General features: G+C 46.7%; 1 protein-coding gene across 1 annotated transcript; it reads left to right on the top strand.

The window, feature by feature from the left end:
• Window positions 1-9,730: 9,730 nt before the first annotated feature.
• Window positions 9,731-17,208, top strand: marcks (myristoylated alanine rich protein kinase C substrate). The gene is made up of 2 exons (XM_008120629.2): window positions 9,731-10,334; window positions 13,983-17,208. Exons 1-2 carry the CDS (start codon window positions 10,236-10,238, stop codon window positions 14,742-14,744), a joined length of 861 nt encoding a protein of 286 aa, XP_008118836.2. The 5' UTR covers window positions 9,731-10,235; the 3' UTR covers window positions 14,745-17,208.
• Window positions 17,209-17,613: the final 405 nt, after the last annotated feature.

Below are 17,613 nucleotides of genomic sequence, written 5' to 3'. Positions count from 1 at the left end.
TAATAATAATAATAATAATTAATTATTATTATTATAAGGGTCAGAAAAATTCTCAAAAGCAAGCTCAATGGAGGCAACACCATCAAGGCCATAAACACCTGGACCATACCTGTCATAAGATATACTGCTGGCATTATAAACTGGACACAGGCGGAACTGGACAATTTGGACAGAAAAACAAGAAAACTCATGACCATTCATCATTCACTGCACCCTCGCAGTGATGTTGACAGGCTATATCTGCCTAGAAGATCAGGGTACAGAGGACTCTTACAAGTAAAACAAGCAGTCAAAGAAGAAGAACATGCCCTGGCAGAATATGTAAAGCAAAGTGAAGAACCTGCTTTGATTGAAGTCAAAAATCAGAAACTCCTCAAAGCACAGCAGACAAAAAAACCAGTACAAGAAAGCCACACTACAAGCTAGAGCTGACAGCTGGCACAACAAAACATTGCATGGAAAGTTCCTTGACAAAATTGAAGGAAAAGCTGATAAGGAGAAGACCTGGCTCTGGCACACGAATGGGACCCTGAAGAAGGAGACAGAAGGCCTGATCCTTGCAGCCCAGGAGCAAGCCATCAGGACAAATGCAATTAAGGCCAAGATTGAAAAATCAGCTGATGACCCAAAATGCAGACTGTGCAAGGAAACTGACAAAATCATTGATCATATCCTCAGCTGCTGTAAGAAAATTGCACAGACAGACTACAAACAGCGGCACAACTATGTGGCCCAAATGATTCACTGGAACTTATGCCTCAAGTACCACCTCCCAGCAGTAAAGAACTGGTGGGATACAAACCTGCAAAATTATTTAAAAATGAGCACGCAAAGATACTGTGGGACTTCCGAATCCAGACTGACAAAGTTCTGGAACACAACACACCAGACCTCACAGTTGTGGAAAAGAAAAAGGTTTGGATCATTGATGTTGCCATCCCAGGTGACAGTTGCATTGACGAAAAACAACAGGAAAAACTCAGCCGCTATCAAGACCTCAAGATTGAACTTCAAAGACTCTGGCAGAAACCAGTGCAGGTGGTCCCGGTGGTGATGGGCACATTGGGTGCCGTGCCAAAAGATCTCAGCAGGCATTTGGAAACAATAGGCATTGACAAAATCACAATCTGCCAACTGCAAAAGGCCACCCTACTGGGATCTGCACGCATCATCCGAAAATACATCACACAGTCCTAGACACTTGGGAAGTGTTTGACTTGTGATTTTGTGATATGAAATCCAGCATATCTATCTTGTTTGCTGTGTCATAATAAAATAATAATAATAATAATTAACAACTTTATTTATGGGTTGTTGTATGTCTTTCGGGCTGTGTGGCCATGTTCCAGAAGCATTCTCTCCTGACGTTTCGCCCACATGGCAGGCATCCTCAGAGGTTGTGAGATATAAACTTTATTTATATCCCAAAGGGGTCTTGGGGCAGCTTACAAGCACGTGGTAGTGCAGTGGGATATACAATACAGGAAAATACAGTAAAACACAGTAAAGCACAGAATACAAATATAGTAATGCATAACAATTGTAAACAATAACAATGTCCATAACATTAAACAGATGTACTTAAAAACAGCATAAAAACATTAATTAAAATAGTAAAATGCAGCGATAGCTGTAGATATAATACAGGATATATACTGGATAGGGTTTTAGTGTGTGCATGGCACACTATACTTCTCTGACCTTTAAAAAGAAAAGGAGGGCACACATGTAATAAAATAAATAAAAGTATGAAAAATAAGCTTCAAATCAACAATCCTTACTTTAACATAATGTATGCAAGATCAGGGTGTAAATTTTCCAAATTCTACCCACTTGCCTCTGGGAATTGTAAGTGCTCCCTCTTTATATAGCTTATATTTATATCTCAATTAATTAAGCAGTGTGAAATCCTTTGGGGAGTAAAGGCATGGTGCATAGAAGCCTGATGCTTATAGCACATTTCTTTGAGATTTGTAGTGTGGATGTTAAGCGAATGCTTAAATGCAGTTTCCTCTCTTTTGCTTTATTTCTTTCAAATTGAAGTGGACTAATTATTATTCTAATACTACACTTTTTACTTATATGTTTACTGGTAGAAAATGATGTGTAGTGTAATAAAATCTAGGATTTACTCAGCTGTAGGCCCCATGTGTTCCGTGAGACCAAATGCAAAGTCAGGATTTGTGGCCTGAATGGCAACTTTAAGAGATTGTATTCACTAAACTTTTATAAGTCACAGGTTTGGGGGACAATAATACAAGGAGTTACCATTTTAGTTATTTGTTAATTCTTGAGAGATTTACACTCATGTTTACAACTAGAAATTTCAGTAAAATGAAAAAATGGGTTCTTGGGGAAACATAAATATTACATCTTCTTTATAATAAAGAAAAGGAACATTTCGCTTCTCTGTGTAGTTGTGAAAGGCAAAGCTTTGTCTGCCCCAGGACTAAAAGAAGCACCAATGCCCTCCACTCTCTGTACACACTGCTTCTGGTCTGTTTGAATGCCTGGGCAGGGAAAGGGTGGCAGAAGCCAAAGTCAGCTGGCCCAGAAGCAGCATTAATGCTTTCTCCTGTCCGCAGATTGATCCTTGACTTAGGTATGGATCATTTCAAAATCCATAATTTTGGCCCCAAAGCTTGTCCCCTATTTATATATGACATCAACTTACACATGAGTATATATCATTTTATTTTTAATTAAATGGATACTCAAACAGAATGGTGGAGTGGAATGGTGAAATCCATTGATCGTAAGACATGATTGCTTACCTTAACATAGCTTCAGTTAAGTTAAAACTTTATGTGGCCCTCCAGACGTTTGTGACTGTTGCTTCCATGACCTTTTTGGCTATGCTGAGAAGAGCTTTTGGCAGCTACCGCCCAACACCTGCTTGTATATGGAGGTTTCAGATTGCTTAAGCACAATAGCACTTCACACAGCAGGTAAATGACTACAGATCCCTTACAACACAATTTCAGTGATTACCTAGAGGCTCTCTAAGCCAGCGACTCTTCAGCTAGGTTGCCTAGTGTGCCCGTTAAGGAGAGGTTGTCAAAGCCTATCATTTCATCCTTGGCACAAACCAGTCCAGGAAAACCCTGTTCAAGCCATGGCTGTTTGTGAAAACACACGCTAAATCGTTTGGACAAAGCCTTGAGACAGCCGGGAAAATAAACAATCTATTAGCCATGCACACAAGGGCTGGGTGGGGGTGGGAGAACTGGTCTCAAGAATCAGCTCAATGCACCACAAATAATGCTTGCATTAATTGCTATGACCTGTATTAGCAAAGTGTCACCCATCCTGTCTAAAAGGGCCTATTCTTGCCTCGGAATTATAAAAAACAAAAACAAATAATCATGAAAAAATGCTATACCCACCACGAGCTCCCCAGCAGCAGAGCTTTAAATTGCAATAGCAACAGGCAGAAAAGCAACAGTTTCTACCAACTGTTCTGCACCTGTTGAAATTCTGCTTCTCACAAAAGAAAATGAGAGTCTCACTAGAAGAGAAAGGTAACAATCTCACCCTAATGGGTGCCAGAGTGGTGTGTTGTTCTGAACTGGGGGCTAGAACGAAGAGGGAATCCTCACTTAGCCCTGAAGACCCACTGGATGAATGTGAGCAAATCACACTCTCAGCCTCAGAGGAAGGCAACAGCAAAACTCCGCTCAACAAATCTTGCCAATATGAACTTACAACAGGGTTGCTTTACATTCACCCTAAATCAGAAAGGCTTTGAAGAAACACAACAGTGTCACCACAGAACAGAATTGAAGGCAAACAACAAGAAGTGTCTTAAAAAGCAACTATGTATTCATTATTTACTCCAGGAAGAAAAGTGGGTAGAAAAGACATGGTGCATGGGTGTATTGATTCAATTTATATTGTGAATGGTAAACAAATGTTTAAATGAAGTGCACTCTGCTTGGCCTGGGCTACGCAAGGCAAGGTTGAACTTGTGGCATAGTTCTGAGAGACAGTGTAACATAGTGGTTTGTGCCTTGGACTACGACCCTGGAGGTCTGGGTTGGATTCCCCACTTGACTATACGTGGAAGCTCCCTAAGTAACCTTGGACACAAACTCAGGAAAACCCCTGATAGGGTCACCTTAATTCAGATATGACCTGAAGGCACCCAACATCACATCCAAACCTCCTTTCCTAGGCAGAACAAATGAACCTTTTTGTTGTTTTAAGCCATCTTGATATAGTGGTTTGAGATTTGGACTGACTCTGGAGGCCAAGGTTCAAATAGCCATAGAAAACACTAGCACGACTTAGGCATATCAACCATTCTCAGCCCCTGTAAAAAACCCTGTGATAAGTCAGAGTTAACTTGAAGGCACTCTGCAGTAAAACATCCATTACCCTGCTCTACTACTAGGAGGGCAGTACGGGACCTATGTGTGGATTCTATCTGCCCTTCACCCTTTCTCCATCCCCCTTCATCCTCTTCCTGGCATTGCCCTTCCAATTATCCTTGGGTGGATCCAGAATGAATGCAGTTTGACACCACTTGAACTGCCATAGTATCAGTGCTATGGTATCATGGAAGATGTAGTTTTATGAGGTTTTCTGCCTTTTTTGCCACCACAACTCCCTTGATTCCATAGCTTTGAGCCATGGCAGTGGAGATTCATCCCTTGCCTGCTCCTTTTGGCGAGTGCAGAAGTGGCCCTCCTTGTCTTCCCTGGAGGCATTTCCTGAGAGCCTGGCTCAAAGAGCAAGGGAATTTTCTTCCAAGAAAGGGGAAGTCACTTGGGTTTTTGTGAGTTTTCCAGGCTGTATGGCCATGTTCCAGAAGCATTCTCTTCTGACGTTTCACCTGTATCTACAGCAGGCATCCTCAGAGATTGTGAGGTCTGTTGGAAACTAGGAAAGTGGGATGCTCTTGTCAGCTTGAGACAAATGTGAATGGTGCAATTGGCCACCTTGATTAGCTTTGCAGCTTCAAAGTCTTGCTGATTCCTGCCTGGGGGAATTCTTTGTTAGAAAGTGTTAGCTGGCCCTGCTTGTTTCATGTCTAGAATTCTCCTGTTTTCAGAGTGTTGTTCCTTATGTACTGTCCTGACTTTAGAGGTTGTTTTTTTAAAAAATACTGGTAGCCAGATTGTGTTCATTTTTATGGTTTCCTCCTTTCAGGTGAAATTGTCCACATGCTTGTGTATTTCAGTGGCTTCTCTGTGTAGTCTGACATGGTGGTTGTTATAGTGGTCCAGCATTTCTGTGTTCTCAAATAACATGCTGTATCCAGGTTGGTTCATCAAGTGCTCTGCTATGGCTGACTTCTCTGGTTGAGTTAGTCTTCAGGGCCATTCATGTTCCTTGATTCTGTGTTGTGTTTGTATGCAGCCTTGTCCACAGCTGCATGGTATACGCTAGACTCCTGCAGAGGTGAGAGGATCCCTCTTGTCCTTTGCTGAAGGTAGTAGCATTTGTTGGATTTTCTTAGTGGGTCTGTAGATATGTTGTCGAAGGTCTTCATGGCTGGAATCACTGGGTTGTTGTGAGTTTTCTGAGCTGTATGGCCATGTTCCAGAAACATTCTCCCCTGATGTTTCGCCCACATCTATGGCCGGTATCCTCAAACTCTGCCTGCCATAGATGTGGGAGAAACGTCAGGAGAGAATGCTTCTGGAACATGGTCTGTAGATAGTTTGTAGGTTGCGTTTCTTCATCAGCTTCCCTATGCGGTCAGTGGTTGGTGCCCTTGGTGTATAAGAACACTTGCTTTGACTCGGCCACGCGGGTCCCCCTGGGCGCCTCCTCCGAGCCCACTCCCTCCCTCCTTCCGTGGCGAGGACCCATCTGTTTGGTTCCTGGGCGACCCCCTGGGCGCCCCCTCCCCCCGCCCTCCTCGCGCCAGCCCCTCCCTCCCTCTCTCCCCCTCCCCTCCCTTTCGAATCTTCCCCGGCCGTTGCCTAGGAAACCAGCCGATACCGTGTAAATAGGCACCCTGCAAAAGCGATGCAGCCCAGTAACAAAGGAGCAATAACGGAGCCCAGCCTTCTCTCGCTCTCTTTCTCTCTCTGGGCAGAAAAGAAAGGAAGTCCAAGGAGGAGGGGGGAATTCCCCAGACAAGCTCCGTTTGCCCCCTTTCTCTCTGGGAAAAAAAAGAGAGAGAGAGATGCCTCCAGCTTCCTCCTTCCTCCCAGCCAAGGCTTTGCAGGGATTTCAAAACCAACAGCCGCCACCCCTTGAAATGCAGATGGACGGGAGAGCCGCGGTGCTTGCCTTGCCTTGGGAGGAGAATTCAACAGGCTCCGGCGTGCGTTTTGCTTGCAAGCACCGGGATGTTGAATGGGTTTATTCAGATGAAGGGGTTTGCATCTCTCTTTGTGTGTATGTGTGCCATGCAAACGAGAGGAGGAGGAGGGGGGGGGGGGGTCAGTCGGCTTCTGTCCGACTGCCTGCCCCCAATTCCCTCGAGGCTGGGTTTGTTGGCACGAGGTGCATCTGATTTCGCTCTCCCCCCCCCCACCAAAAAAAAAAAATCACAGCCGCTCAGAGAACGTGAATAATGCATCCAATCAAAATCAAGGGGGAGGGATGAGGGTCTAAACCCCTGTGATGAAAACAAAGAAGTCGCGGTTGGCAGGCAAAGCATTCCAAGCCTACGATCCTCCTTGGAGAAAGGAATTGTGAGGCTCTTAAAGAGGGAAGGAGAGGAAGGAAGGGCTGCGGGAAGGGGGGAGGGGGCTGGATGTGAAAACCAAACGCCTCGTGGTGCCTTTTGCCCACCCGAAGCCACGGATCCCTGGACCGAGGGCCATCTTTGCTCCGAAGGCGAGGCTGGAGTGGCTGGCGACCGAGGACGGCACCCATCCGGACTCATCCCGCAAGGAAAAGGGACTCTCGAGGGAGAGAAGCTGGTGCTTCCCGGGTCGGCAGGGCTTGCCTCCCTTCGCCTTGTCAAGGCCTCCTTCTTCCCCCAGAAGCTAACAACACATTGAGCTTTAAAAAGAAAAAGAAAATGGGTTGCTGAGAGTTTTCCGGGCTGTATGGTCATTTCCCAGAAGCATTCTCTCCTGACGTTTCGCCTGCATCTGTGGCAGGCATCCTCAGAGGTTGTGAGGTCTGTTGGAAACTAGTCAAGTGGGGTTTACACATCTGTGTAATGTCCAGAGTGGGAGAAAGAACTCTTGTCTGTTTGAGGAAAGTTTAAATGTTCCAGTTAGCCACCTTGATTAGCATTGAATGGCCTTGTAGCTTCAAAGTCTGGCTGCTTACTGCCTGGGGGAATCCTTTGTTGGGATGTGCTAGCTGGCCCTGATTGTGTCATGCCTGGAATTCCCCTGCTTTTTGAGTGTTGTTCTTTATTTACTGTCCTGGTTTTAGAGTTTTTTTATATTAGCCAGATTTTGTTCATTTTCTAACAACCACCATGTTAGACTACACAGAGAAGCCATTGAAATCTACAAGCATGTGGACAATTTCAACAGAAAGGAGGAAACCATTAAAATGAACAAAATCTGACTACCATATTATTATTATTTTTTAAAAAAACTCTAAAATCAGGACAGTAAATAAAGAACAACACTCTGAAAACAAGGGAATTCCATACATGAATTAATCAGGGTCAGCTAACACATCCCAACAAAGGATTCCCTCATGCAAGAATCAGCCAGGCCTTGAAGCTGCAAGGCTTATCAATGCCAACCGAGGTGATTAATTGTCACATGCACACTTGCCTCAAGCACACAAGTATTTTCTCCCACCGTGGACCTTCCACAGATATAAACCCCATGTTCCTAGTTTCCAACAGACTTCACAACCTGAGGATGCCTGCCACAGATGTGGGTGAAACGTCAGGAGAGAATGCTTCTGGAACATGGCCATACAGCCCGGAAAGCTCACAGTAACCCAGTGATTCCAGCCATGAAAGCCTTCGGCAACACAAGAAAAGAAAACCTGTTTGGGAAAGGTGGTTCTGGTGGTTGTCTTTAAAAGCAGCGCCTCAGCTGCCCCCCCCCCCTTCTTTTCAGCCTTGGCTCCATTGTAGCCCCTGCAGTGGCTGGGAAGGGAGGGAGGGATCATCCCTGGCTCCGGATCAAGCTCGAGCTGGTCTGAAGCCGCGGCGGGAGGGCGATCTCGCCCTAAGAGATGGCAGAACTGGGTGGCTGCGAGTTTTCCAGGTTGTATGGCTATGTTCCAGAAGCATTTTCTCCTGACATTTCGCCTGCATCTATGGCAGGCATCCTCAGAGGTTGGGAGGTCTGTTAGAAAGTAGGCAAATGGGTTATATATATCTGTGGAATGCTATCAGCTATTAAATGCTAAGCAAGATGGCTAATGGAAACATTCACACCTTCCTCAAGCATTCACACCTTTCTCTCACCCTGGATCTTCCACAGATGTATAAACCCCACTTGACCAGTTTCCAAAAGACCTCACAACCTCCGAGGATGACATTTGCCTGCCATAGATGCAGGCGAAACGTCAGGAGAAAATCCTTATGGGAAATGGCCATACAGCCCGGAAAACTCACAGCAACCCAGTGATTCCGGTCATGAAATCCTTCGACAACATAGATAGCAGAGCTCCAGATGCCCAGCCTCCTTGCTTCCTTCCCCCCCCCCCCCCCCAATCGTTGTTTAAACCCAGACCCTCTTTGCCCAAACCATCATGGCTCCGAAAACCCATTCCACTCCACTTCCATTGGCAGCTTTCTCTGTTCCACGTGGATGCTTTTTTTTTCCAAATCACAAACACACACACACAGCTCCATCTTTTGGTATTGTTTTCTGCAGCCTCAGCAAAAACAATTGCATGATTTGAAAAAAAGAATTCAAACAACCTCGGTTAATGAGACTCCGGGCCAAAGATGTATTTATTTCCAGCCAATATCGGGGAAAGTCGAGGGGGAAGGGAAAGGCAAGGCAGGCTCCTTGTCCCTCCTCCTCCTCCTTCTCAGCCATGGCAGCTGCTCGCAAGGCTTGCCCCCCCCCCTGCAACATCTGGCCTACAGACCTCGTCGTCGTGGATCTCGTTGGGCGAAACTCGATCTTGCCTCCCCCAATGGGGGGGGGGGGACGACGCTTTGCATCCGAATGAAAAACAACACCCCCTCCATTGCATTTCTCTCCCTCTCTCCTCTCTCCCCCCCCCCCCGCCCAATAGCTTTGCTATCTGTTGAAAGACAAGGGGGGTGGAAGGGGGTGAAATCACAAACACGCACAAGTCAAACCATTGTCTTCAAGGGGGGAGGAGACGAGAGAGAGAGAGAGAGAGCAAACGGAGGCGAGACCATTGCAAAGGATCAAGCCATCCAAAAAACAAAAACAAAAATACTAATGGGATTAAGGCATGCCCCCTGGTTTCTCTTGGGCTGAGGTTTCATCGCCAAGGGTTAACAGCCCTCTCCAAAGAGAAATCAGGCTTGCATGCCTTAATCCTATTATTATTTATATATTAATAAATTATACATTAATATAAAATATATATATATATAAATGTAAAATTGCAATAATTTATATATTAATATATTAATGCATTTTTTAATTTTATGATTAATTGTTGTGTGCGTGTGTGTGTAGTGTGTGCAGCCCCCTCAAGAGCATTAAATGGTCTCGAGCCCCAAAAGCCCCGATTTCAAATTATTGCCATCGCGGCTCCATTGTTCGCTCCCCGCTCGAAGCCCCGCCCCCTCCTTTGTCTAGCGGCGCCCTGATTGGCCGGCGGCGGGCGGGGGGAGCCTGCCCGTCACCGCTCGGGAAGCCCATTCATCTGTGCACTTGGGCGTTGGACTCCGCATCTTATTAGCGACCAGGGAGATTTCTCCATTTTCCCCTTGTCTACAGTACGGCTACAAATCTGGGATATTATCTCTTTTTTATTTTTTTTTGGGACTCCGCTTGGGCTTTTAAGATATATATCTCTCTATATATACATATACAAATCTCTATTTTTGGTGCTTTGGCTGCTTCTTGTTTCCGAGCAAAAGGAGAAGGGAAAAAACGAGAGAAAGGAACCCAACCCAGGAGTGAATCTTATTGCAATCGCATCGGCTGTCTCTTCTCTCACTCTCTCTGCCCCTCCCTTCTGGTGTGTGTGTGTGAGTGTGTGTGTTGCGTGCGTACGTGTAGCTGCTCTTCCAAGCGGCGGCGGCGGCGGCGGCGGTGGTCTCTGGCAGCCTTCCTTCCTCCGAGCCCCTTTTGCTTCTCTTTGTCTCCCCCCTTTCTGTCGGATCTGTGCCGAGCCCTCTTTGTTGAAGCCAGCCAGCCAGCATGGGTGCCCAATTCTCCAAGAATGCCGCCAAAGGAGACGTCGCGACCGAGAAGCCTGGCGAAGCGGTGGCTGCATCGCCCTCCAAGGCGAACGGGCAGGTAAGGAAGGGAGGACATCGCAAGCCGGGGATGGGTGGATGGAGGGAGGGAGGCGGAGGAGCAACGGGGCCCCATGCACTGCACCCACGCTGTGGGCTTGTTTGTATCGCTGTGCGCGCCGCATTGTTTGCATTCCCATCGGGTGGCCTTTCCCTCCCTCGGCGTGAAGGAACCCGCCACCCCACCCTTGCTGCCTTCCCTTCCTGCCTCTTCTTCAGGTGGAGCCTGGCGCTGCTTGAGAGATGCCTCGACGGCGTAGCAGCAGCCTGGTTGTGTTTCTTGGTGGCCTCTTCTCGTCTTGTGCAATGAAAGTGGCTCCCCCCAATTGTTGGCCTCTCCCACTGGGGGCCCTTTCCACACAGCCCTACATCCCAGAATATCAAGGCAGAGAACCCCACCATATCTGCTTTGAGCTGGGATATCTGAGTCCACACTTAGATAATGTGATATTCTGGGATATAGGGCTGTGTGGAAGGGCTCCCAGGCCCTAGATGCCAGAATATCAAGGCAGAAAACCACATCGTTTGCTTTGAGCTGGAATATATGGCAGTGTGGACTCAAGATAACCCAGTTCGGATACTGTTGGATTTTCCGCCTTGATATCCTAGGATATATTGCTGTGTGGAAGGGCCCTGGGGGAGAGGGGATAGAATGGGCTTTGGTGGCCGACAAGGGGGCGAAATGGCCACTGGCGAGGGGAGGGGGCGCTGGAGAGACGAGCGAGGAAGGGGCCGAGGAGGAGGAGGGGGCGAGGAGGAGACGGGCGCCTGCCGCCTTCTCCATCTTGTTTGCTCCTCGCCTCCGCTTCTCCCTTTGCCCGCAGGAAGCCCGGCTCTTGGGGGAATTCACGGGAAAAGGGGGCGCTTTTGTGGTTTTGCACTTGTGGCTTCTTTTGGTTGAGAAGTGCTTTTTCGAGCAGGCAAAGCGGCGCTCCTGGTTTCCCCATCCATTGAGGCGGATCTGGCGCCTCTGCTCCTGGGCTTTCGTTGTCTTCCATCAGCGCGGGAAGCCTGGAGCCCCCGGTGGCGCAATGGGTTAAACCCTTGTCCCGGCAGGACTGTTGACCGAAAGGTCGGGGGTTCGAATCCAAGGAGTGTCAACTCCAGTTTCCCATGCAGGGACACGAGAGAAGCCTCCCACAGGGATAGTAAAACATCAAACATCCGACCTGGGTAACGTCCTTACAGACGGCCAATTCTCACACCAGAAGCGACTCCCTGATAAACAAAAAAAAGCGGGAAGCGCCCCACTGTTTACAACCCCGTCCATGTGTTGCAGATGCACCGGGCTTCGTCTCCCTTATAGTATGCTCGGCCAGTCCGGGCTCCAGCAGGATTGTCGCGCCCCCTCCCCTCCAAAAATCTGCCTTTCCCTTCCAAGGGAAGCCTATGTGGCGAGGGATGAGATGGGATCAGGATGTGCCTCGCTCTGGCGGAACAATGGCGAGAAAAACCCCCTGAAAAGGGGGTCTTTCGGAGCTCCTCACATGGACACGGACACCCACGCCTAATCTCACAAATACGCCTTTTCTGAGCTCGAAGAAAACGGGGGGGAAATAACTGGGTCGCGGAGCTTTGTTCGCCCCGCAGCGCGGATTGCTGGCCAAGGCTTGAGCGCAAAGCTGCCGCCTCCTCTTCCTCCTCCTCTTGCTGTTGCTGCTGCTTGGCCAGCGCAGCTTCTGCCTCCAGTCTCCTCCCTTCGCAGCGCCGCCCGCGACCCCCTCCCCAAGTCAATGGGCTCTTTCCCCAGGTGGAGCCACACCGCCCCCCTCAGGCCGAGAGGGCGCGCTGCAAGAGGCGCGCTCCCGGGCCGCCGGGCTGGGCTTCCACGCTCGCAGAGGGAGGGGCGGAGGGAACGTGGACTCCCGCTAGGGTGGTGGTGTGGTTTTCGTAGACCCGGTTGTACGCCGCTAGTGTGGCTGCACCATGCAATACAACTCAAGCCGCATGGGCAAACTTCGGCCCTCCGGGTGTTTCGGACTTCAACTCCCACCATTCCTAACTGCCCCCAGGCCCTTTCCTTCCCCCTCCGTTTAATCTGTAAAGGAAACGGGAAAAGGAAGGAGCCTGAGGCGGTTAGGAATTGTGGGAGTTGAAGTCCAAAACACCCGGAGGGTCGAAGTTTGCCCATGCCTGCTCTACACTGACCATACAATTCAGTCCAAACTGTGTTATTTCATAGAATCCTGGAGTTGGAAGAGACCTAGTGGGCCATCCAGTCCAATCCCCTGCCAAGAAGCAGGAAAAATCACATTCAAAGCACTCCTGATAGATGGCCCTCCAGCCTCTTTCAAAAGCCTCCAAAGAAGGAGCCTCCACCACACTCTGAGGCAGAGACTTCCACTGCTGAACAGCTCTCTCTCTCACAGTGAAGAAGTTCTTCCCAATGTTTGGGTGGAATTTTCTTTGCTGTCGTTTGAAGCCATTGTTCTACCCCCTAGTCTCCAAGGCAGCAAAAAACAATCTTGCTCCCTCCTCCCTATGACTTCCCCTCACATATTTATACATTGCTTTCATCATGTCTCCTCTCGGCCTTCTCTTCTAAACATGTCCAGCTCTTTAAGCCGCTCCTCATTGGGCTTGTTCTCCAAGACCCTTGATTGTTTCAGTCGCCCTCCTCCAGACACATTCCAGCTTATCTACATCTCCCTTCAATTGCGGTGGCCAGAACTGGACACAGTATTCCAGTATTTGGCAGTGTAGAACCAGCCATAAGAGTTGGAGACCCCAAGGGCCATCCAGTCCAACCCCATTCTGCCATGCCAGGATTTCACAGTTAAAGCGCGCACACACACACACACCATAGATGGCCATCCTCTGCAGAGAAGGAGACTCCACCACACGTCTACACTGTTCTTTTACGTCCCAGGATCTGATACCAAGTTATCTGCTTTGAGCTGGATTATATGAGTTTCCACTGCCAGATAATTTGGGATCAGATCCTGGGATATAGGGCAGTGTAGAAGGGGCCTGAGGCAACATATTCCACTTCTGGACAGCTCTTTCCCTGCACTTTGGATCCAATACTCTTGTCCTAGTCACCAGAGCAGCAGAAAACAAGCTTGCCCCCTCCTCAATACAGCATCCTTTTAAATACTGGTATTTTAAACATGACTCTCACGTCCCCTCTCAGCTTTCTTTTCTCCAAGCTAAACATGTCCAGCTCCCTAAGCCATTGCTCCTACCTAGGCTTTGGCTTCAAGACCTTTGATTGTTTTCATTGCTCTTCTTTGGACACTTTACAGCTTGTCAATATCCTCCTTGAACTGTGATGCCCAGAACTGGATACAGAATTCTGTGTGACTATTTCCCACTGTGCCTCTCAGGAAATGGGCCTCCCTGAAGAGAGGAGCTAACGGGAAAACTTGGGACGGACAGCTGCCTAATTCACTGTCTTGTCACCATTGGGCGGGAAAGCATGTGGCAAGGAGAGTGGGTTGGCTCTTCCTAGTCCACGCCCCTCCTCTGAGCTTTCAGGAATCGAGATTGCCAGGAATTATGATTACTCCAACTGAATTTTTTATTCCCTAACCTATTAATTTTCTTGGACATGTGGAATAAAAAAACAAAATAGGCGAGCTGTTTTCAGCTTGGCACGAAAGGGTGAGAGGTCTTCCATCTAATCATGCTGCTTTTATGTTTCTTCCAGGAGAACGGCCATGTAAAAGTGAATGGGGACGCCTCTCCAGCTGCGGCCGAGGCTGGCAAGGAGGAGATGCAAGCCAATGGCAGCGCGCCCGCTGAGGAGTCTGTGAAGGAAGAGCAGACTCCGTCAGAGCCCGCCTCCGAGAAAGAGGCCGCAGAAGCCGAGAGCACCGAACCGGCTTCTCCGGTTGAAGGGGAGTCCTCCTCAAAGGCTGAGGAAGGGGCCACTCCTTCTAGCAACGAGACCCCTAAAAAAAAAAAGAAGCGCTTTTCCTTCAAAAAGTCTTTTAAGCTCAGTGGCTTCTCCTTTAAAAAGAACAAAAAGGAATCCGGGGAAGGTGCCGAAGCTGAAGGTGCAGCGGCAGCGTCTGGGGAAGGGGGGAAGGAGGAGGAGGCGGCTGCCCCGGAGGCTGCAAGTAACGAGGAGGGCAAAAGTGCTCCGGAGGCCTCGCCTTCTGCGGATGCAGCCACTGGTGCTGGCAGCACAGAGGAGACCAAGGAGGAGCCGGGTGGTGCTCAGGAGGCCAAGTCGGAAGAGACTGCGCCAGAGAAGGCCGCTGGAGAAGAGGCCAAGCCGGCCGAAGAGCAGAAGCCGGCCGAGGAGAAACAGGAAGAGGCGCCGGCCGCTTCCGCTCCTAGTGCCGCCACTGAAGCCAGCTCAACCGAACCAGAGGCCCCCAAAGCAGAGGAGCCGGCGGCGACTCCGACACAGGAAGCCCCCTCTGAGTCTAGTCCAGAAGCTCCACCAGCTGAGTCGGCAGAGTAAAGGGGGGAGAAAAGATGATGATAATGATGATGATGATGTTGATGATGATGGCAATTTTGAGATGATTGAACTTTTCTTCCCCCCCTGTTTGTTTGTTTGGAGTGGTGCCAGGTACTGGTTTTGGAGAACTTGTCTACAACCAGGGATTGATTTAAAAGATGTCTCTTTGTCTCTACTACCCACACAGATCCCATCTCAGATCATTTTGTTGCCACCATTCCAACGGGTAGAGGAAAGGCTAAATGCCACCCTCTGCTTTGTTCCTCCATTTTTTGCATCAGTATTAATTTTTTTGCATACTTTGCATCTTTATTCAAAATGTAAACTTTTTCCTTTCTCTCTCTTTCTCTCTCTGTCTCTTTCTCTCTTGTCAATCTATGGACATGCCCATATATGAAGGAGATGGATGGGTCAATAAGGGATAGCAAATGAAGTGATAAGGGTCACAATGGGGAATTAGTGGTGCAGATAATTTGCCAAGAAAATGTGCCACAAGAAATAAGGGGTTAGTCTTTTTTTAAAAAAGAAAGTTATTACAATGTATTTTGTGAGGCAGATGTTCTATAAGGTTTACAACACTACAAGTCTTGACTAAGAAGGAAGAAGAAAAATTCCAATACTCAGATTTTAAAAAATTCATAGTCTTAGGAAATTCATTTAAACCATAGGAACTTTCACTTATCTCATGTTAGCTGTACCAGTCAGTGATTAAGTAGAAATACAAGTTGTATAGGCTTTATTGTTTATTGCTGGTTTATGACCTTAATAAAGTGTAATTATGTATTACCAGCAGGGTGTTTTTAACTGTGACTATTGTATAAAAACAAATCTTGATATCCAGAAGCACATTAAGTTTGCAACTTTTTCCACCCTGCCCATTTTTTGTAAAATTGCAGTAATCTTGGACCTTTAAAAAAAGCCACACAATTTTAAACTCAACCAAGCTGTGATAAGTGGAATGGTTACTGTTTATACTGTGGTATGTTTTTGATGACAGCAGACGATGCTTTCTTTTTCCAGTTGTCTTTGAGAATAAAGAAGAAAAACCAATTTCAGATGCAATGGTTTTTGTATAGCATCTTGTCTATCATGTTTTTTGTAAATACTGGAGAAGCTTTGACCAATTTGACTTAGAGATGGAATGTAACTTTGCTTACAAAATTGCTATTAAATTCCTGCTTAAGGTGTTCTAATTTTCTGTGAGCACACTAAAAGCGAAAAATAAATGTGAATAAAATGTAGAATTTGGCTGTGTTTCTTTTTCTGGATACTCTGGATAGCTTAGTAGATTGCTTGAACTGTCTAAATTTGTATTAAAAAGACAGTTTGTTTGCCACTTAACATTACTCTTATTAATTTCTAAATTATGGATTGTGTGGTCTCTTGGGCCTACTAAAGGTTTCTCTGTGGTGTGAAGATCTGTAAGGCTCTTTTTTTTTAACTAGAGATGTGCACTGGATTCTAAATTAACCTCTGCCACTCTGGGTTCCCAATTGGCTAATGTCAGATCTGGAGGAAAGAGGATTGGAAAGAACTAGAGTGTATTTTAAATAAGCTTGCACCAGTTGACAGTTAAGTGGGGTATGTGTGTGTGATGAAAAGCCTTGAGGACCACTTTATGTTACATTAGGTTGTTCTTTCCTAGCTTGAGTTGACTTGACACTTTGACTGTGGTCGTTTGGGAATCTTCTGGGCCTTGGCCTGAATTTCCAAACAATGGCACCTATATTCAGGTGTCAAAACAGCAAAGGTCCAATCTTATCTGCGAGTTCTTAACCATTTCAGCATCTATTTCAGTGCCTGACTTTGAGCAACCAGCCTTGGAAGTTTGGGCTAAAGTGAACCATTTCTGTTCTACCAAATTGTTGAGCAATACTTTTTTTGTATGTTACTCCCAGCTGTAGATGAGTTAATGAAAAGAAAAAACAAACAGAAATTGCTATATTTGTCTGTAAGAGTCATTTGGTGCTTGCCTTTTAACTGTTTAGACTTTTGGGCTAATTTCCACCACACTGCTCAGGGCAAAATATGCCTTAATAAAACAGTAGGCTTTTGTAAAAAAAGAAAAGAAAAGAAACAAAAAACAAATACACAGTAGTTAATGGTGTTGGAGGGTGGAAATTGATTCAAGGAAGTGTTGCTCCTAGGTTTATAGGTGAAATTTAGTGTTACACTTAACTTGCTTCCACCTATGTTTTCAGCAGTAACTTGCTTTGGAAGCAATTACACTTCTTTTATGAGAGAGTGGCACATTAGCACCTTGTTCCCTAAAGAACAAAGCCCGAGCTGAATGAAGTTCAATGGATTCCATACTGAATACATACTCTTATTCAGCTGTCCACATCTTTTTATTTTTGGCTTGTATATATACTCTGGTCACCCTGGTATTTCTCTGTAGTGTTAGAAATGTATTGATTATTATGCTTTAAATGGCCATGGGATGAAATAAATGGATGTAAAATGAGATACTCCATACCAGTGTCATTATTGGACTCCATCTGTTGGGGGACACTTTCAGTTCATAATTCTTGATATTGACAAAGTAGTTGTACGCCTCTGATTGGTGGCTTTGGCCTCTCATGAGTATGTTTTCCATTGTCATAAAAATAAAGCCAGCCTGACTTTTTACATTTTATGTACAATGTGACTTAATTCAGTTATCTTCTTTAGGCCATAGTAAGAAATAAGGCTGGGTTTTCCACCGTGGCTATGGGCAGCACATGTAAGACACACTTAGCATGGAGCCCTGGTGGGGAGCAGCTCTGTGTAGGGCAACATCTGGTGACAGATTGTCTATAATATGAAGAATTGATATTCTAATGGAGCACAGACTGAAAGCTTTTATTTCTTATTTCTGTATATTGAGTTA

Source organism: Anolis carolinensis, chromosome 1, assembly GCF_035594765.1.
Source record: "Anolis carolinensis isolate JA03-04 chromosome 1, rAnoCar3.1.pri, whole genome shotgun sequence".
NCBI classification, from domain to species: Eukaryota; Metazoa; Chordata; class Lepidosauria; order Squamata; family Dactyloidae; genus Anolis; species Anolis carolinensis.
This window is presented reverse-complemented; position numbering and strand designations above follow the sequence as displayed.